General features: G+C 41.7%; 1 protein-coding gene across 1 annotated transcript in view; it reads left to right on the plus strand.

Moving 5' to 3' along the window:
- grm2b (glutamate receptor, metabotropic 2b) overlaps positions 1-20053 on the plus strand; it is a 34235-nt gene extending 14182 nt beyond the window's left edge. The window contains exons 3-6 of the mRNA XM_037101534.1: positions 10088-10925; positions 11721-12784; positions 16826-17018; positions 18922-20053. Coding sequence (XP_036957429.1) covers positions 10088-10925; positions 11721-12784; positions 16826-17018; positions 18922-18995 — 2169 coding nt within the window. The 3' untranslated portion in view covers positions 18996-20053. The remainder of the gene's footprint in view (positions 1-10087; positions 10926-11720; positions 12785-16825; positions 17019-18921) is intronic.
- Positions 20054-21284: the final 1231 nt, after the last annotated feature.

The raw sequence follows: 21284 nt of genomic DNA on the forward strand, positions 1-21284 counted from the left end.
GTTAAAGTCATGATACCCCGCGGTCGATAATATTGCCAGCCAATCGATTTCCAGACGCACTTTCCAACATCTTGTCCGTCTGAGAGCTTTTTTTTTCTCTAAATTACCAGTCTCCGCTCAGAACCTGTGGCTGTTACTTAGAACTATGCTTAAGATTGTGCGACAGGAGCACTGACGAAAAAAAAAATCCTGGACTTATCAAGTTTATTTCTTAAGTGCCAGAGGCTACAAGCAATATTTCAAAGCTTTAAGCTGAGCAGATGATAAAGAGCAACGTTTCTCGCAGATATATCCTCGTACTTGAGAGTGCTTCAGAAGGTCGCTCTTGTGGTGAGCATTGTTTTGCTGGTGGGAGGAAATAATAGATGTAAGTTTAATGTGAGGAATCGTCTCCTCCTGAAATAGAGCGCTGCGAGGAGATCAACACACATTTCTTGTTTTCTGCTGCCGCGTTCCAGCTACACAAAGGGCTCATATTGAATCGCAGCTGTGACCCACAGACATGAATACATGCGGTGTGCGTGAAACATACCTGTTACATACATGTGGATCTGTTTCTTTGAATACCTTATCGTCTATTTCGGGCCTTTGTTGTGTGTGGGGTAGATCTTCGGGTGGGTGGGTGGGCGTCTGCAGATGCAGCTCACATAGAGCACGTTGAGTTTACTTGTAAAGAGATCGTGCCTTGCCTGAGCTTTGCTTGGATAAACAATGCCTCACACGAGATCACGTCGAATTCTGTAGGCAGGACAAAACAAAACAGATTTGTATAATGTTCCCAAAATCTTCAGTTCAAAGTGTATGGTGTCATCCAATTGTTTCTGTTAGCAAATGTGATCACCGCTCAGATAATGTTCAGAGGCGTTTTGTTTGAGCTGCAGGTAGGTGGTCAGAGCGGATGACACCAGGGTTCATGGTCAGGTGTAGGCAACAAAAGCACTTTACTTCGGTCAAGAGGTCAAAGTGTGATTATCAATGTCATCAGTGTAAACATGTTGTGTCTCAAGGCACAGCATGCATTTTTTTGCATTAAACCAAGGTCGTAATCCTTTTTCCACGAGTGCCTAAACGAACCACCACCACCCCAAAAAAAGACTCGATTGTAGTCACTACTGGCAGATACTCCACTGGAAAAGTACAACAAATATTTAAAAATGGATAATGTTCAGTATCAGCTGTTTTGCACAATCCTCATCAGTTTTACAAAATCTTCTGCATGTTATAAAACAAGGTTTTTGATGATATCATGACATAGTTTGTTATATCACCAAACTCTCTCCATGCTAATTGAACTACCATCCATATCTCTCATACTGTGCAGGGTCACAAGGTGTGATCACACTTAGTCACATGAAAAGATTCTTCTGTCAATTATAAATATGATCTGGTCAGCTTCACCTTTGCCGCTCTAAATTAGTTATATATAAATGTAAAGTCTATAGGAGAGGGTTGATTCAATAATAAATACACAGATCACGTTAAAATTTCTGAAATTGTTCTAAATGAATGTAATGTTGTTGTCATGTTCAAATGCTAAATGTTACATGCTACATTTGGCATTTGAAGGAATACTTTGACATGTTGGGAAATACACGAGTTTGACTCCCTGGAGACTTCATGTCTCAGTGAGGTGCACAATACTGCACAGTCATTTTGAGTAGATAGATAAACTGTAGTTCATTAAGAAGTACACACAGGCAGAAACACGCGTTGCTTTACATCTCTGACGTCATAGAACTGGAAAAAATCAAATACTTGTGCTAGAAATGTGCTTGGTGCAGTTTTGAATCAGGCTTGCTGCTTCGCCTGGTTCCAGTCTTCAAGCCAAGTTAAGCAACACCTCTGACTGGAACTCCTGAAAGGAAAGAAACAAGTGTGTTTTCCCAAATGCAGAACTATTCCTTTGGCCATCTGGTAGTTAAAATGATGCCTGTTATTTTTAACATGCAGGCAAGCAAATTGAAGTTAAAGTGATAAAAGCAAGAACTCAGACAAGACTCAAGGACCACTCTGATGATGGAGTTGGATGAGAACAAATCGTTTAAAATTGATGAAATGGGGGAACATTTGTCCTCCTGCAAAATTACAGCTATTATAGTTGAAAACTTTGGGAGGCAGGATTCGAAAAAAAAAAAAAAAAAAAAAGCATCTCCAAATCAAAAATAATCCTCATCAGCTGCACAACAGATGGGTGGCTGATCCAGCAGATATGATGAAATGGCACAGGCTAGTGAGCGGTCCACACTGCCTTTGCGAGGATTTTCCTTTTACTGGCCGTGGGTGTTACAAGAAAACGCCAAGATGAACTTGGAGCTGAGAGATCAGTCGGCATTAACAAATACAAGCAAGGAATAAAAAAGAAGCAAAAAAAAAAACATCAGAGGTGTTGCAGCACTGCGAAGTTGTTGATCCGATTTCCAGTTCGGAAGAATCAGCCCCGGAAGAAAAGAGGCGCCGCGGCCGAACTGAAGAAGAGCTGCTCGGTGCTCGGAGCTCGCCTCAAATTGTCTGAGAGAGAAACCAAACTAGATCCAAGTTTGAGATGTGTGCTTTTGATGTTGCACGGTCAATTAAGTCGCGCTGGTGTTCTGCTGTTTCAGCCGCCTCCCCACAATCGACCGCGGCGTGATTTGGCTTTGAAGCCGTTTCCTCTCAGCGATTGTTTGGATCAAAAACTGCCGCATACATTAAAGTAATGCAAACCCGTCAACATGCATCTGAGTAACATTTCTTGTAGCGTACGCCACGCAGGCCATTAATATTCAGAGTCAACATGCAAACAAACTGATGCAACGCCACTCAGTGACGCACAGATGTTCTCTTATTCAAATCTTTGGTGTGTTTTCTCCCCTTGCTTCATTTTTTTCGTGTGATTTCCCCCCCACAAGAATGATCTCTCATCTTTAGAAATTGAAGCAGATTATTCCCAAATTGGACCTAATGCAAGCTTGGCACGGATAATTTGGGCCACTCTTTGTACAACATCTGCGTTTCCGTTTGCAATTGGCATTTCGAAGAAGTGCAACGCTGAGAAGAAACATCATGTTTCTGGCACCGAGCAGATCAGTAAACAAGATAACTTTGGGTTTTACGCCTCAGAATTTAAGTGCTCCGCTGAATAAATTCGTCTTCAGCAACCAGATTCATTTATATTACATATAAACATGTTACCTTCCAGCTGTGCTTGCATGTTAATGTGTGCACAGATGCTGAATTAATTATTTTTGCATCCGAGGTTTTGTTATTAATTAGAACAGTCACATTTTAACAGAATGGTCAGAATACATCACACCAATCTGAGCAGCGGTTTGCATTACATCCATTATGCATACCATGTATTTCTGGACCTCTGGTGAGCGAACGGGCTGCTGCAGTGCACATCTTTAAGTTTCACTCTGCGTGTCATCTACTGTATCTACTGTAGGGCTCGGCTTGACAGGGACCTGGGGGACATACAGATGGACTTTCCATGTAGAAAAAAAATCATGACAGTCACATGAGTAAGAGACTGCACATGTTCCAGCTGTCTCACATCTCCCCTCAGTGCCTCTGCTCCTTTGAAGGAACACTGGACTGAAATGTCATTATTTTTCTTATACACATCGTATCGAGCTTAGTGTAGCGCATGGATTCATGTCCCTAAAGATCTGCGGAGCTTGAAAATATTGTTTGCGTGCAGTCTTTTTTTTTTATCATATCATCAGGATATTGACTGACCAGATGATGATACGAATACATGAACAAAACACCAGTCATACCACGCTCTCACATTCCCAGCTGTTCCCACTACCCTTGAAATATCAGTTCACACTGCAGTCCACCTTGTTTGATATGTTTCGCTGCTTTAACGACTTGAGTGCTACTTGACTGTTGCGGTAAAGCTACACAGTGGAGTGCTTCAGCCCAGTGTGAGGTGAGGCCTTTCCGTAGCCGTAAACACTGCACGCTGTAAACATTTACCACATATGTTATATATTGTTCATGGGCCATTTGTCATGTAATACATTCACTGGAAGCATGTGTCTCAAAGGGAACATAGGGAAGAGTAAAATTGGTGCTAAGCTCAGGGAGCTATAAATGGGGTCGTTAATATTTTCTTTTTTGGCACAAGTAAAAGCATTTCTTCGTTTATAGACCTATTCCAGACACGTTTTAAGAAGTAATACTTGAAACTGCATCTACTCCTTCACGTGCATCATGAAACCCCGATTATCAGTATGCAAGTATTAAATTCAAAAATTGAATTGCCGGACACAAGATGTCACCACAACGCATCCTCACTTCATGCCCGTAAGTTGCAAACTGGATCGCAATTGGTTTCAGATCTAGCTGCGATTTCGCAAATCCTTGAATTAAGATTTGAGCACAGAGGAACGTTTCCCCTGCAGCAGGTGAAAAATGGAAACAGCCTTCGAGTGTACACACAAATCATTCTACACTGTGAAGGCAAATATCCAAGTCAGGGACAGCACAGGCTCAGGTGGAGCGGGTCTTAAACTATGGTTCTGGGCAAGGCAAGTTTACCTAGCAGGTTTCAACAATGTGGCAATGTGCTTTACAAGATATATATGAAGAAAACACATGGCAGTAGAAACAGCCACATAAATAGGATGTCATAATGCAGTGAGAGAAATGAAATGAAAGACCTTAAATGTTATTGCATACAAGGCAACAGAATCACATTCAGGAAAACAACAGCTTAATTTCCATCTGCAATGAAACTGGCTCTGCACAGAGAGAGAGAGAGAGAGAGAGAGAGAGAGAGAGAGAGAGAGAGAGCACCTTGTGGGCATGAATGTTTGAAATGTTAATAATATGACACAATCTGCAATATGATAATACAGTATGAACTCAGTGATACATTCAAACTAATCCATTTATTTCATACCTCGGTAGAAATCTTCTTCAGTGAATATTTGAGACAAAAAACATCATGAATACTAAACCCAACATTAATCCCTGTGTAATCCTAGACACGGATTATTTGACGAAACTTTTAATGTCAGACCAAATTTTTTACTCTGGGACTAGAAAAATCTAGTTTCAGATCAACAATCTGGGATTAGATTGTTGATCTGAAACTAGATTTTTAAACAGGAGCTAGATTTATATGCTGAGAATAGATTTTTAATCTGGGTCTAAATTTTTAATCTGACACAAAATTTTAAAACTGGAACAAGACTTTTACTCTGAGATTAAATGTTAAATCTGGGGCTACATTTTAGACTACAATCTAGACTACATTAGACTAGATTTTTAAACCAAGATTATAGTTTTAATCTAGATTAGACTTTTTTTTTAGTCCCTGTCTGTGACACAAGCCTCTAGAATTAATGGTAATCAGCAAAACTCAGTTTCTTAACAAATAGTGACCTATGTTATTTGTAGAGTGGTATACAATCTATGAGATAAAAAGGATTTAGTGTGTAAAAGCATGTACTATATTGCTGGCTGCCCTACTGCAAAGGGACTGACTAGGGTTTAGGTTTAGACGACCACTGGGGGAAAAGAAGGATACAAAGGAGGAAAATATTAGAAAAACAATCACTGTTTCACTAATGGACCTATTAAATGATAGAACCAAAACAAGATCTTAACTGTGAAATGCACTGCTGTAATAACCATGATAAAGTAGATATAACCTATAAAGCTAATGAGGTCATTAATCGAATTAATGCAATACTTTCTTTGTGTGTACTTCCTTATGCTTGTCCTTACACAGCAAACAGGCACAATTCAGATGATTTCTACATCTCAAAGGAGAGGTGATTTTTAAAAAGATTACTTTACAGTTAATATGAAAATATATGCGAGAGGGTGCCTGAAAGTCCAATCAGAGCCGCTCATACAGGGAGGCTGTGGTGTGAATATACCTCTCTCGACCATTATTTTTTTTAGATACTGTAGTCCAAGCTATAGCTCATTCGGGGACCACTTTTGGATTTTAAACCAGTGGACCGTGAAGATCACCTAATTGGTGTCTCAACTTACTGCTCTTGTGAGCCAAACAAGCTAAAGTGGTTTGTGACTTTACTATGGATTCAGTTCGGGACAAAGTTAAGAGTTAACGGTGTGTATTGGTTATGATAAAAGGTGGTTTCATTGTAAACTGCACCGTACCTACTGCTGTGGACATAATTAAGACATTCAATACGAGTCTGGCGTTCGGAGAGTCTCATGCAATTAGAGCAATTTACAGCATGAGACCCCTGAGCCCGGTCTTTTGAGGCTCGTCGATGGAGAGAGGGAAGCACGGCACGAGGACGAACAGACGGTTACTGTCACACACTCCAGTGCCGCCCTGAAAGGTGTGCTGTCAGGCTTCTCCGAGAATCCATTGATGAAGGCCAACTGCATGCCTGAAAACTCTGGAGGAGGAAACTACCTTATTACCGTGCAAGTGTGACCGCCACTCAGTGTGGCTGCTCATATGCTAGCCTGCTGCATGCAAAATACAGTAGTATACGCCAGGCACTATGAATGAGTCAGTGCACGCAGGGGTCCCCATACATTAATGACGGAAAATCAAGTCTCTCAGTGGGTAATTTGATGAGACCATTGGAGTAGAAACAGCGGAGAGGACTACCGCCGGGTGCAGCAGTGCACTTGTCTCAATACATCATATTTACTCTTTTCATCCCCTCAAGACTTTATGCCTGTGTTTTCTGCTGGCTCTTGTCTTTGGGGTGTTTAAGCTAAAAGAGGTTAAGCACGCGGCCGCTCACAGATCCGGGTTAATGTCGGTAATTTCTGCGGCAAAACAGCGCTGCTTTTGTGTTGTATATACAACGTCTAGTAGCCTCTGTTTGTCTCATTCCATCAGTTCAAGATGCTTCAGTTTATATTAAAGCTGGCCACAGCGATGAAAAGGTGAATGTGTCTGCAGGAGGTAATTGTGCAGTCAGAAAGGGTAATGAAAGACAGTGCTTGAAGGATGTAAAATGAAGAAGAAGAAGAAGAAGAAGAATCCATTATCACGCCAGCAGCTTTGTTAGGTTGTGGTTAAACAATGCGGTTCTATTTGAGATAAATGCTCACATGCTGATATTTAGCAATGATTCATGTTCACCATCTTAGTTAAACTCTCAACTTGTGAAAGTCTTACATTTCACATCACGTGTCTGTCAGGTTTTGGTTTGTAGAGCAGAAAAACAAGCTAGACATAACTATCATTCAGTGGAAAATGCAATATAGTTTCTACCATATATGTTTTGATAATATTTTTAGTGAGAAGTGTATTTTTTGTTATCATAACTGTCATTCTGTGTGTGGTCTTTGGTTTGTTAGTTAGGACAAATCTTTATCCAGGTCTCACCAGAACATTTCAAAATATACAACATTAATTCTGCTTTGATTCTGATAACTAAAGCTTTTTTGGGGCTGTTTTTGGGTGGCGGAAGACAAAAATTACCCATGATTCTCAGCTGCCGTTACTCACCAGTCCTTACATTATCTGCAATGTGTCCAACAATATTCAAACCCAGATAAATCTGTAACTTTACTCAAGGCAACAGTGTGTTTCAATTAGACATCTGTCTCTTTAACCAGTCCTGAGGCTGATGGGCTCATTAGATTGGTCTTAAACTGATATAAGGGAAATAAGAAAAAGATGGTTGTGCTAGTCTAAAGGTCAGGGGATCAACATTGTTAATTCATTCCATATGACTACATGAATATATGCATCAAATTTCATGGAAATATATTTAATGGTTTTTGAGATAAGTCAGTCTGGACCAAAGTGATGGACCAAATGACCGACAGACCGGCGCTGCCCCCCCTGCAGCCATGCTGCCAGCATCTCTAAAAATAGGCTGTTGAGTAACATGTTTATGGCAGCGCATCCAGAAAATTGTTATCGTACTACACGTACAGTATATAACAATAAAGATTTACAATATCACAGAAAAAAATTGATTGCTCTGTTTCATGGGTTGGATCGAGTGAGCTGTAACAGACAATAGTACTTTTAATAAATAGTATGAGGGTGGAAGGTTCCAATTATATCCGTGGGGATGCCATTGTTTGGGAAGCCTCCAGGCATACAATGAAGCCTGGGGGAGGAGGTAGTCAAACTGAAGCCCATGGGTATCCACTAATCACCACTGTGACTCACAAGGAATCCTGGGAAATGACAAGTTTTCACCAGCTCTCTGTCACAGTCGGCTCTGCAATGCTGTGAGGGAAAATAATTGCGGGGATTTTATGTTATGACTCTGACACAATCATTTCAGCAGTGTTGTGTACAACATAGACGCCTCGCTGAGTTTTCAGTCAAAGATTATAATCCAGCCCTGTTGAACTTGCCATCAACTAACATCTCCGCAAGGATAACCATATTTTTGTCTGGGTTAGGTGGGCATCTTAAGGTCTGACAGAAGCTGTCATGAAACTTTAATGCGCTGATAGAAATGCTTTTAACTCAAGAAAGCAGAAAAACACACGGATAAAGCCCTTATCTGTGTGCCATTGTTGCTGCTGTTACGTAGCTCTATCTGTGAGGAGATTTGTGGCAGTGGCAGCCAGGGATGTGGATCCTTGACAGAGTAAACAGTTTGAGATGGAGGAACATTGAATTGTCCCTGTTTTCACCACAGAGCTGAAGCGCGTCAGACTGGAGCAGCCGTGTCCCTTAATGGCTCCACTTCACCTGTAGACCGGATGGATATCTCCAAGTTGAAAAGCAAACAGTTGTGCAATTTGATGCAGAATTACATTTTGTTGACCCCAAATTTTCAGCTGTCAGAGATGGCGTTTAAGCCACAAGGAAAAATTGTTGTGAAAATGAGCAGTTTTTAAGCTTGTCAGCTGCAGAAGCATCCGTAACTGAATGACAGTAGAGCTGTGGGTGAAATCAATATTTTTTTAGAATAACTCTTGTGCCACTCATGTAAACACAAAACCACAGATAGTTACCATCTGCCAACAGTTCCCTTCAGCTCTACAGACCTTGATAATGTATTTCAGCTCAGTGTGTCCTTTTTCTTTACTGTTTCGTACACTCCTACTGCTCTGCTCAAGTGCCAATATTCAATATTTAATCAACACTGAGTCAATATTTCACTCAGGAGTTGGGGAGACAAAGTGGAGAAGTGACTGAATAGGATTATTGCCAGTGACTCTGCAAACAAGCTGAACCTTCATCAGACACTTGCCATTATGTTGGTTTGAATTAGGCAATAAAACTACTTTGTTCGGCTTAGGAAAATATCTTTGTTGGACTTAAAGCCTAAACAGACAGTTTTTCAAATTCCCCTCTCCTTGAATTTCCCACTTTGGCAAAGACAGCATTAGCAACAAGGCTACCAGTAACGACCTGGCTACTGTGCAAAGCAAAAAACAAACGTAAGAATCCCAATTTCGTCCAGAAATCCTGATCTCTCTCTGTGCTTTTTGCATGAAAAGGCGAACTAGAACAACCGTTTGTACAAATAAGTGGAAAGCTTTTGTTAATTACTGAGCTAGCTGAAAGAATGTACGTTTTGAGCTGCTGTCTCAAGTCACAGTGGTACAAGGAAACACTTATCAGAGAGGGAACAGACTTTGACTGGCGCTCTTTATCGTGTGACTGCCCATCTGTTTACTCCTGTTTAACCTAGGTTTCTAACACTGCCTCAGCCTCTCTGCCGCCTCCATCAGCGTGATACTTTTTCTTCTGCAGTGCAGACTTTCCACAGTTATTCCAGTTGTTCCACCCTTATCTGGGGATAGTGACCTCGGATAACAGTGCCTCTCCCTAATTTGATTGTGTCCTTTGTGCGATAATTTGTCCTCGTGCAAAGAAGGTTCCCAGTGACAAGCCAAAAGGCACAGTGAAAGCGAGGTTTATAGGGAACTTTAACATGGATGGATGGTGTCCTTTTTTTTTACAACCATGACACTGTGCAGTTGTTAATTACTTCAGAAAGAGAAGTTCAAAGCAAAAAATGTGTCTATTGCCAGTTTGGTACGATATGATACAGGTGCAGTCATTTGTTTGATTGTAGCAGGGGACACAATTAAGGCTTCAGGATTTTGAAATGACACTTGACAACCATATAATAACCCTATACCTAATAATAAACCTAATATTTCCTGTCTCTTTCTTCAGGTGGCCAACCTCCTGCGATTGTTCCAGATCCCTCAGATCAGCTACGCCTCCACCAGTTCAAAGCTCAGCGATAAGAGCCGCTATGACTACTTTGCCCGCACGGTGCCTCCTGACTTCTACCAGGCCAAGGCCATGGCTGAGATCCTGCGCTACTTCAACTGGACCTACGTGTCCACAGTGGCGTCAGAGGGCGACTACGGTGAGACTGGGATCGATGCCTTCCAGCAGGAGGCTCGCACTCGCCAAATCTGCATCGCCACTTCAGCCAAGGTGAGCCGCTCCATGAACCGCCAGAGCTATGACAATGTGATCCGCGCTCTGCAGCAGAAGTCCAACGCCAGGGTGGTCATCTTGTTCACCCGCAGCGAAGACGCCCGCGAACTGCTGGTGGCCGCTGCTCGCATGAATGCCACCTTCACCTGGGTGGCGAGTGATGGATGGGGAGCTCAGGAGAGCGTGGTGAGGGGCAGCGAGACTGCAGCAGACATGGCTTTCACTATCGAGCTGGCCTCCTACCCAATCAGAGAGTTTGAAGACTACTTCACCAAGCTGAACCCGTACACCAACACAAGGAACCCGTGGTTCAAGGAGTTCTGGGAGCACCGGTTTGGCTGCAGCCTCCAGGAAGCTGGCTGCAGTGAAAACAGCCTGCGAGATGGCACTTTTGAGCAGGAGTCCAAGATCATGTTTGTGGTAAATGCAGTCTATGCCATGGCTTATGCTCTGCATAACATGAGGCAAGCTGTGTGCTCCAACACATCCAAGGTGTGTGAGGCCATGAAACCAGGTAACGGCAAAAGGTTCTACAAGGAGTTCATCTTGAAGACCAAATTTGAAGGTAAGAACAGCGATGAATGCAAACACCGACACAGTGTTTCACTGGGACAAGAATGTCTGTTTCATTTGTGCTTGAACACGTAATTGAACATTTTCATGTCAAGCAAAAGGGTTTGCAAATAAGCATGTCACTGGAACAAACACATCAACCGATTTCCTCTGCAGCACTGAAAGCTGCTTATTGTGTTTATTCAATTAGCAAAATCAACTCATTAATTAGCATGGAGGAACAAGTGGGAGGGAGACTATCTCGAACATACTATTCTCAAAAGATTTGGTCTTGGTTGGATGAATGAATACACATATTGGATGAGTTAAAATCGCAGTAAACACGTGTGTTGAGTTCTTACAAGACTGTGCAAAACTGTTAGTGTCATTACTAGTAAATACACAATTCTAATAAAATGGGCTCTGGAACTTGTGTCGTACTGGAAGCTATTTGTTAGGTTACATCAGTGGACTACCTGCGCTCTGTTTGCGGAGCGGAGAGAGGCACTGGGTCAGATCCTTTGGACTGTGACTGAAAATCAGAAATTAAATCCATAGACCAGCAGCATTAAACACATCATCCACTGGCTAGTATAGGAAACTGAGAGAGACAGGAGAGGTCTAATTTTTTCCCATCACGCTACAATCGGCTCATTTATGGCCAATAAAACTCTGGTTTTTACATGTGAATCATTACAAATTGTTACATAGAGCCCCTTTAACTTAAATCGAACCCCTAAATCGTCTCAAGACATCAGATGTCCTTCACAGAAGCCTTAAGTCAACATTACTCTTTGTTTCCTTCCAGCTCCATTCAGACCTACAGAAGCGGAAAGCATGGTGCGCTTCGATGCTTTCGGCGACAGCATCAGCCGCTACAACATCTTTCATTACCACAAAGAAGACGGGAAGTTCATCTACAAGAAGGTCGGCTACTGGGACCACAACTTGACCCTGAACAACAGCATGGTGCACTGGCGTGGCCTGTCACCGCCCACCTCCCAGTGCAGCGACCCCTGCAGGAAGAACGAGGTGAAGAGTATGCAGCCCGGAGATGTGTGCTGCTGGATCTGCATCCCCTGCCAGCCCTACCAGTACCTGCAGGACGAGTTCACCTGTGCGGACTGCAGCTTCGGTCAGTGGCCGCTGGCTAACTTGACCGGCTGCTATGATCTGCCTGAAGAATACATCCGCTGGGAGGATGCCTGGGCCATCGGGCCTGTCACCATCTCCTGCCTTGGTATACTGTGCACTCTGTCAGTGGTGGGCCTGTTCTTCAAGCACAACGAGACGCCTGTGGTTAAAGCAAGTGGCCGTGAACTCTCTTACATCCTCCTGTTGGGAGTGCTGATGTGCTACCTCATGACCTTCATCTACATCGCCAAACCTTCCACCGCTGTTTGCACCCTGCGCCGACTCGGCCTGGGCACCTCCTTCGCAGTATGCTACTCAGCCCTCCTTACCAAGACCAACCGTATTGCTCGCATCTTCAGCGGCGTGAAAGACGGAGCCCAGCGGCCACGCTTCATCAGCCCTGCCTCCCAGGTGGCGATCTGCGGCGCTCTTATCTCTTGCCAGCTGCTGGTGGCTCTTATCTGGCTGTTGGTGGAGGTGCCAGGGGTTCGGAAGGAGGTGAGCCCGGAGAGGAGAGACGTGGTCACCCTCAAGTGCAACAGCAGGGACTCCAGCATGCTCATGTCGCTCACCTACAACTGCATCCTCATCATCCTCTGCACTGTCTACGCCTTCAAGACGCGGAAGTGCCCCGAGAACTTCAACGAGGCCAAGTTCATCGGATTCACCATGTACACCACCTGCATCATCTGGCTCGCCTTCCAGCCCATTTTCTATGTCACTGCCAGCGACTACAGGGTAACTATCCATGAAATGTGTCTTTTATGGTGGCATTTAGTGCTCAGAATGTGTAATTCTAGAAACTTCTCAAGCCCGCTGTTGTGGAATAATGTAAACAAAGTCTGTAAATGACTATCCCAAGTGTGTTTCTCGTTCCTAAAGAAGAAAGTGTCACTCTCGGATTCCATTTGATCACGCTCACCCGGACCCATGAAAGAGTGAGCTTCCTTTTCATGTAGGTTGAAGGATCTTTCAAGAAGAGAACAAAGACTCTGGCGACGAATGAAGCTGGAATGTACAGCTAGAAATAATTAATGGCAGTCAAAGTGATTCATTGAATCACAGCATCACTAAATGCTTAATGACACATTTCAGGTGCCGAAGATCAAATCAGGAGATTTATTGCTGTTTTTCTCTCTAGATACAGAGACTGAATCATAACCAGCCCCAACTCCCCAAGTTGTGTTATGACATGAAGTAAAAATAATTGTAAGCAGGGACATTTAGTGACGCTGCCTCCCTAATAGTCAGAGGAAATATGACATACTGCAGAGCTGTCACATGGGAATAAAGTCTCGCAGCCAAATTGCTAAAGGCTGCATTTACACTGAATCACACAAATGATGAATAAATGGGCTGACTATATGCACAACTATTACTGGACTTGTTTGAAACGCTTCAACAGACCAAAAATTTGAATATACATTTGATTATTCCAAAGTAGAGAATACATAGCTGCAAGGACGGACATCCCCCTCCATGCAGTGTTGAGTAATACGGCAAAAAAAACCCAACAAGCATAAAGCTGACAGAACATGTAAGTTATGAGTCCCGGTGCCTTAGGCAGACTCAAGGGTGCTACAACAGCATTTGGTCAGCAACAAGGCCTTTGTTGTGCAAACAGAGGGAGGGGGGGTGGTCTCAAATCACACAAGCTTTGTATCATCATGAGGTACCTCAGGCTTTTCATGTCTGCAGTGATCAGCTTTTCTGGCACCCAAACCGTGAACTGAAAACCTTTACCTTTTCTGATCCCCAGTGGGATACCCGAGGCCTGCTGGCTGAACACTGCGAGTATCAAGAGTATACAGCTTCACAGCGAAGAGGCAGCAAACACACACACGCACACGCGCACACACACACACACACACACACACACACACACACACACACACACACACACACACACACACACACACACACACACACACACACACACACACACATACATTGGGAAAAAAAAAAAGTGAGAGGTTTGGCATTGCAACAGAGACCTTCATGCATCGGTTCTGTGTGACACCAATAATAATAGCTGTGGGTTCAGTTGCCACATTTCAAATTAGGGTTGGATAGCAGAGAGATATTCTAATGAGAGAGTAGCCTTGTGTAGCCAGTGAATCATGATGAACTCAAGGTTTCACAGATGGATACAGATACTCTGTTATGTTCAGGGTCCTTTACGTGAAACTTATTTCAAACCTCTGTCTCCTGTCAGTTTTATTCATTTTATTTGAGCAAAAGTCAATTTCATCTCTGTAGAAACAGTCAGTGACTGAATTATGCATTGTACATACTGATTAATTAAACATGAACTCATATATTTGTGATTTTTGAACAGATTTCAAAAGATAGAATGAAATTAATTAAATCATAAATGACGAATCATAAAGGCCAAGGAAAGTTAAAAAATGATTGCAAATATCTACTTAAAACTATACAGATATCTGTTTATAGATTTAAATGTATAACTAAAATGAAAGATTTAAAAAGGCATTTAATGAAACAAAAAGTGAGACCTGGTTCTCTCCGCTGCCAGTTTTAAAGTGAGAAACAGTAGGGTTCACACAGCGGGGCAGCATATCCTGTTGGTGCTTCATAATGTTGTGCTCAATGGAAATAGCTGCTAGAAAGACATCTTTATGGCTTAAAGAGATAGGAAGCTGCAGTGAGGTAGCTTTACCTGCAGTCCCGGCTGTGTTCTTTGTTTTTTCTGTACTCGAAAGCTTAATAATGTGAGATGACTTCTCATGTTTCCGCAGTGTTGTTGTTGTGCGGTTTTGTTTAGGAGGGATTTCACTTCATGCTGTGGTTCTGCAAATAGAAGTTCCTGGACTGCAGGGGTAACCAGTGGGGTGGGAAGAGACGATGCTCGGGAAGATGACCCCAGCAGTCAGCTCACATTAGTGGCTGAAATATGACTAACAAGGCCCTGACTTTCCAGGACAGCCAGCTGCGCTTATTCCACATTCTTCTTCTTGCCCTCGTAGTCATGCACATGCAGATATACGATTAGAATTGCTAACATTCCTAATTGAGAGCTTCATGCACACGTACATAATTGAAAAATGAAAATGCGGCTGATAATCCAATAATATTAAGTGCATGAAATATAAAAAAATCAGCATGAGAGATTTCTGTTTTTGTTTGTGATATGACTGCAGGATTGTTTTAGCACATTTAGCAAATGTAATAGTAACTAAACATAATTAAAACACATGACATCATAATGTAACAAAAAAAACATTAGCTTGACGCCTGCATGATTTTACCTCTGGTAAGAAGGTTATGTTTTCACCCATACCCTTCTTTTGTTGGTTGTTTTTTTTAAACATAATTACAAGAAATTTCCACGAAACTTGAATGGGGAAGATGGTAATTTACCATCCAGATTAAAGGGACAGATTCGGGAATTCTTTCTCACTTTCACAACAGGGAGCTTTTTTCCACATTTCCTATGTTTTCTCTGGGAATAATTCACAAATGCTGATGAAAAAAGTAAGTAAGTAAGGCATATTTAAGTGGCTGGTATCTTTGAGTTAGTACAATCTGATGTAGGTTGTATATCTGTTTAAGTAGTTATGGCTGGTTTAGAATTTAGTGTGATCCAGGGCTACTGAGTTTGATATTGATTTGGCTTGATGGAAATATAGAGGACTGTCAGACCTTGGCCTTGGACATGAAGATAATTTGTGACCTCTATGTTAATCCAGGCGAGGTGAGAAAATGAAAAGAGGTGTTTTGTGCCCCCGAAAGACAATGCTACTACGATCAAGGGCATGTAAGGTGTTCAGTATACGTTTGACATGGATATTGTGATTGGTTTGGAAGTGATTCTTGTAAAAGCACACTCTGTAAGTAAAGGAACATAAAAGATAAAGTTGAACGGAACTCATTAGAGCACATACCTCAGCCAAGTCCCCAAATGTTCCTTTTAATTCAATCAAGCCGCCGTACTAACCCATAGATAGCTATAAATGCGGCTGATTTTTTTCATCAAGATCCATGCATAATTCAAATGAAAATGTAAAAAAAATGCCCTGTCTCGCAATGTTTTGGAGAGCGAGAAGAAATTCTTGGATCCGTTCCTGTAGCTGGATCTGCACCAAGAGTAAATGGGGTCTATTCTGGGCCCAAGACCCATCCTCCATCCAAGTTTCATGGAAATCCATTTTGTAGCTTGTGTGTAATCCTGCTGACAAACCAACAAACAAACAATCAGACACAGGTGAAAAAACACAGCTTCCTTGACGGATGTAATAAACACAAAAGTAAATATGAAATGAATATGTATCTTTAAAATAAATGTAAAGAAATAGTAAAAAAAAGAGATGATGATAATAATTCCATACACATTTGATAATGTATTAAAACCTACATGCATTAAATGACCATTTATTGATTAATTAAGTTATTTATTTTGGAATGAACAAAGCACGAAGGTGTTGAGAGGGAATTCTACTGACTGGAGTACAGATTTAGGGAGTTATTAGAGCAGGAAACAAATGAAACTGAGTGACCCGATTGGATCAAAGCCTGTAGTGAAGTAACAGGTGTGTCAGTGTGTGTGTGTGTGTGTGTGTGTGTGTGTGTGTGTGTGTGTGTGTGTGTGTGTGTGTGTGTGTGTGTGTGTGTGTGTGTGTGTGTCGGAGGGCCGGGTCGCCTTTGAACGAACTTTTTTAGTCCTTTTGAAGACAAAAGTAGAAAACAAATGCTCACATAAATTCACCATCAGGCACCCACCCACTCACCCACTTTGTGCCCGTCTGTCTCTCCTCACAGGTGCAGACCACCACCATGTGCATCTCCGTCAGTCTGAGCGGTTCGGTGGTGCTCGGCTGCCTCTTCGCCCCCAAGGTTCACATCATTCTGTTCCAGCCCCAGAAAAACGTGGCCTCACTCAGAGTCACAACCAACCGCTTCAGTGCCACGGTGTCTGCCTCTGCCTCCGCTCCCAGCTCCAGCTACTCTAAAGGTACAAGTATCCACTGGATCAGGTACTCGTCGCTCCCTCTCCAGTGCGGCGCATACTAAAATTCTCAACAGCAGCACGAAGGCCTCTGTTCGCAATTTCAGCTGCAACCCAACACCTTGCATCAGTTTAGGTTTCCAAAATAGGATGTAATGACAGTGTAATCAACAAGGGAATTGGGACCTAACTTGCATGAAACACCTGCAATATGTTTTTTGTGTCAGAGGTTTCCACACATTATTTAATGAAACAGGACTACAAAGAGAGGAGTCTGAGAATGAAAGTCAACAAAATTAAAAAAGTTTTCTCCGCCTTTTTTTTTTTTTTTTTTTGTCAGGTTTTGCATCAGTGTGGAGAAGCAATTAAAATCCAATCATTATGTTTCTTCTCATGTTGGATGAGAGCCAGCCTTATCTAAAGCTTAATAATAAACTGACGGACTAATTCACAGCACAGACTTCATAAATAAACACAGACACATTGGGTATTCATTTTAATCTGTTACAGCTGGAAGAGCTCGAACAGTCCAAACTACAACTGTGCTCTTAAAGGCTTAGCACTAGTTTAACTGTTATTGCTAACTCAGGCTGAAGACTTGTTAGTAATCTTAAATGAATGCTTGTTGTCATTAATTAGAGGAGGTGTTCAGAGCTTTTACTTAAAGGTCCAGAGTGTAGGATTTAGGGGGATTTAGAGGCAGAAGTTAAATACATAGTCTGAAACTGACAATGATCGTGTTTTGATGAGCCTTTAAAATCTACAGAGGGAGCGGGCTGATTTCCATGAAGTCTGCCGTGTTTGTACCGAGTAGCCGAGAACAGACAAACCAAACACTGGGTCTAGAGAGGGCCTTTTGCTTTTTGTTTTTTGTTTTTAGCAGCCATTGTAGGTTCTTCGAGGGGTACTCAGTTGGTTGGAATCTGCATCCTGACAGTGAGGTGCCACTAAATCCTACACACTAGGCCTTAAGCTAAAAGTTTCCATTCATATGTAAGTAAAAGCACATTATGCAGACAAACTGTTGCTGTAATTTTTATGCTTGATTATTGGACCTGATGCACTCAGGTGTAACTAGCATTTTATTGTTGGAGCTTTCACAAACTGGAGCTCGTTGTAACTGCATTATGTACTTTTGACTAATTTAACCCCTAGCAATGCATCATAATTTACATACAAGTAAAATAATTTTGCTTGTATGTAAAAGTATAGAAGCTTTGTATGTAATTTGTCATACAGCGCCAAACTAACATACAAGTGCCTCATATTTGTACCGGAAGGAGACCTATGATACTTCTTTTCTCTTTTTTTCCCCCCTCACCTTCGCTGTATTATATAGATTGCGGTGCATGAACAATATCTTGACAGTTAAAAATAGGTCTATGTAATAGGTCTATCGCACCGACAGAAGCTCCTCTCTCCCACAGAAAACACTGCTCCTGAAACGCCTCGTCTATAGTCCTGCTTTTAAAGTTTGTGACTTTGTGACTTTGTGACATCACACTATGTCCCGAAGTTGACACTTGCATGATTTATGTCTAGCTGCAAGTTTGGCCAGTAGCAACTGATTTAGCAAAGTTGCTCTGTTGATGTTAGCGGTGCGGGGTCAGGCATGTGTGAGCCGACCAATCTAGGAGGGAGCCTTAAAGAGACAGGAGCTAAAATAGAGCGTAGACCCAAAACAAAATTAGGAAGCTGAATATGCCTCTGTTAAGTACAATGCTTGAGAGTTCGATAGCTTATCATAAACATGTAAAATGAAATGACATTCTGGTGATGTCATGATGCCGATGACATCACCAGAATTCAGCTCACAGCTTTTATCTCTCGTTCACAGTTTTGTGCCCTCTCATTGAAAAAAAAAAACAAACTCTTGCCTGGCTAATGTCGCTGTTTCTCTCTCCCCTAGGATCAGCCTCTAACTACGTGCCAGCAGTCTGTAACGGCCGCGAGGTGGTGGACTCTACAACCTCCTCTTTGTGAAAAAAGTTCCTCTCTAAGCACAAGAGACCATCCCACCATCAGTCATCCCTCCATTAAACAAGGCTGTGTATGACGGAACTCCCCCTACGCCATCCAACATGCTGCAGAGAGATAACTCTGTCTGGGTAGACGGACTGACTGACTGACTGTGGAAAGGGTAACTCTTAACTGTGAAAGCTAAACGACGTTCCTACAGCGAGCAGTATGTATCAATTGTAAAGCCTTTTTGTATAGATTCAATATGCTGTGATCTCCTCGGTTTACAGATAGATGTGATTAAATGCACCGTGCCTTGTCCTAAAGAGTCTTGTTGTCAAAATGGGTGCTTGTGAAGCAGTAGTGTTATTCAAAACAAAAGGCTGTTCTTATCTCGTCCTTACAGTGCTGTGAATATATCCAAATGTTGTAGACATTGACAAAAGAAAAAAAAAAAATTAATGCTATGAAATAAATTTAGCCCTGCTGTTGAACAAAATGTGTGACTAATCATAGTGAACGTGATGAAAACGTAGGCGACTAGACCATATAAAGGACATGTGTTAATGTAGACTGGTATAACAGTGTGTGCTTTCTTGTAATTTATGTAAATAAAATGTTTTTGTTTTTTTAATATAAAAAAAATAAAACGCCGCTGTGTTTGGATTCACACTTCACTTGACACAAACTAAATGCAGCTATTCAGAGACAATAACAACCTTTTTTTTTGCACAAACGGCTCGATTTTCTTCCTTTTTCAAGACCAAATTAACTTTAAAATGTCTGTAAGTACTTTAAGTTGAGATAACTTATTGGATTGCTTCCTCTAGATTTACCGTAATTAAAAAAAAGGTAGAAGTCGCAGCATGTTTTTTTAATTCTAATACCAACACTTGTACTTGGTGCTCAGTTCTCTGAGCTATAACTATTGCTGTAAGTACTAGTCCAGTATGTGCAATTATACATGTACAGTGCCTATAAATGTGTTCACCCGAGTCAGACTTTTTCATCTTTTATACTGATTGGACTTTCCTGATATTAAATTGGAAAAAAAACAAAAACATATAAATCTATAAACAACCCGCCCGCTGTCTGCCTGGTCTGTTTTTATAAATGTACGAAACCTAAACTTGCAGCCCATCCGGAAGTGACTTGTAAAGGACGAGTTCACAATAACGAAACTTCTGTCATTATCTAGTCCTCCTCGAGCAGATGTAAATGTCTGGGTGAAGTTTTGTAGTCCACAAAACATTTCTGGAGCTTCACAAAAATACAGCTTTGCAGCATCCTCCCAAACACCTGACATAGATGGGGACTTGTTTTAAAATGTGAAGAATGGCTCCATACACCTTTTCTGGTGTAATCTCAGAAAGCCCAGATATCCCAAACTGAGTTGTAAAGATGTTATTAACATCCCTTTTCAGCTGTAATCACCCAACTTTCGAGGGTGAGTAGATAATGACAGAATTTTCCTTTAATTACAAAATTAAATGTCATTAAACTGCAAATGTGAGGGGGGAAAGACAAACAGTATTCCATCCTAACTGAGCCAATTCACTCATGAATAGATGTATGAGTACCAGGACACAATTGTGCACCAGTGAAAAGGACCAAAAAAAAAAAAAAAAACTTCGCAAAAGCAAAAGAGGACACCTATGACAACACTAATTGGACCTTCTGTTAAAACATTGTTAACAGATCAAATGAATTTTCCATGGTTATGACAGTGAATCACACTAAATGTAATTAAAATGCTTTCAGCCCAATAACACAGCTGTAAATTTATTGATAGCTTCAGTCAACCAATGTAAGCTACCTGATATTTGTGCACTGCGCAATTTGATTGCTTTTTAGATTCCTTTGAAAAATGTTAAATATGCAGGAGTAAAAGATTCGGCGAGTCCTTTACCAGAGATAAATGATTCTCCCATGGAGTTAATTGCAACTCTATGTTTGACGCCGACAGGCTGACAATTACTGACACGGAAGCAGTTACCATGACGATTTGAGCCCAAACTTATCACTAAGCAGCCCCTGATGATTTTTTTTTTCTTAAAGTGGTATGAGCTGTTCCTAACAGGCACTTTCACAGAAACTTTCAGCAGAATTCTCCAGAAAAAAAAAGAAAGCTAAAATAATTTTAAAAAGACATTTGGATCATGAGATGTAAGAGATGTCTCTTGGTCAGCTCGGACAGGATGTACCGACTCCTACAATACAGCTTCTTCTCACTTCTTGTGGCTGAATCCAGACACAGCCCACTTTTCCCACACTGCTGACTCCTTCACTAAAGCTGTTAACGGTTCTTCAAAA

This window comes from Acanthopagrus latus, chromosome 6 (assembly GCF_904848185.1).
Source record: "Acanthopagrus latus isolate v.2019 chromosome 6, fAcaLat1.1, whole genome shotgun sequence".
Taxonomy (NCBI): Eukaryota; Metazoa; Chordata; class Actinopteri; order Spariformes; family Sparidae; genus Acanthopagrus; species Acanthopagrus latus.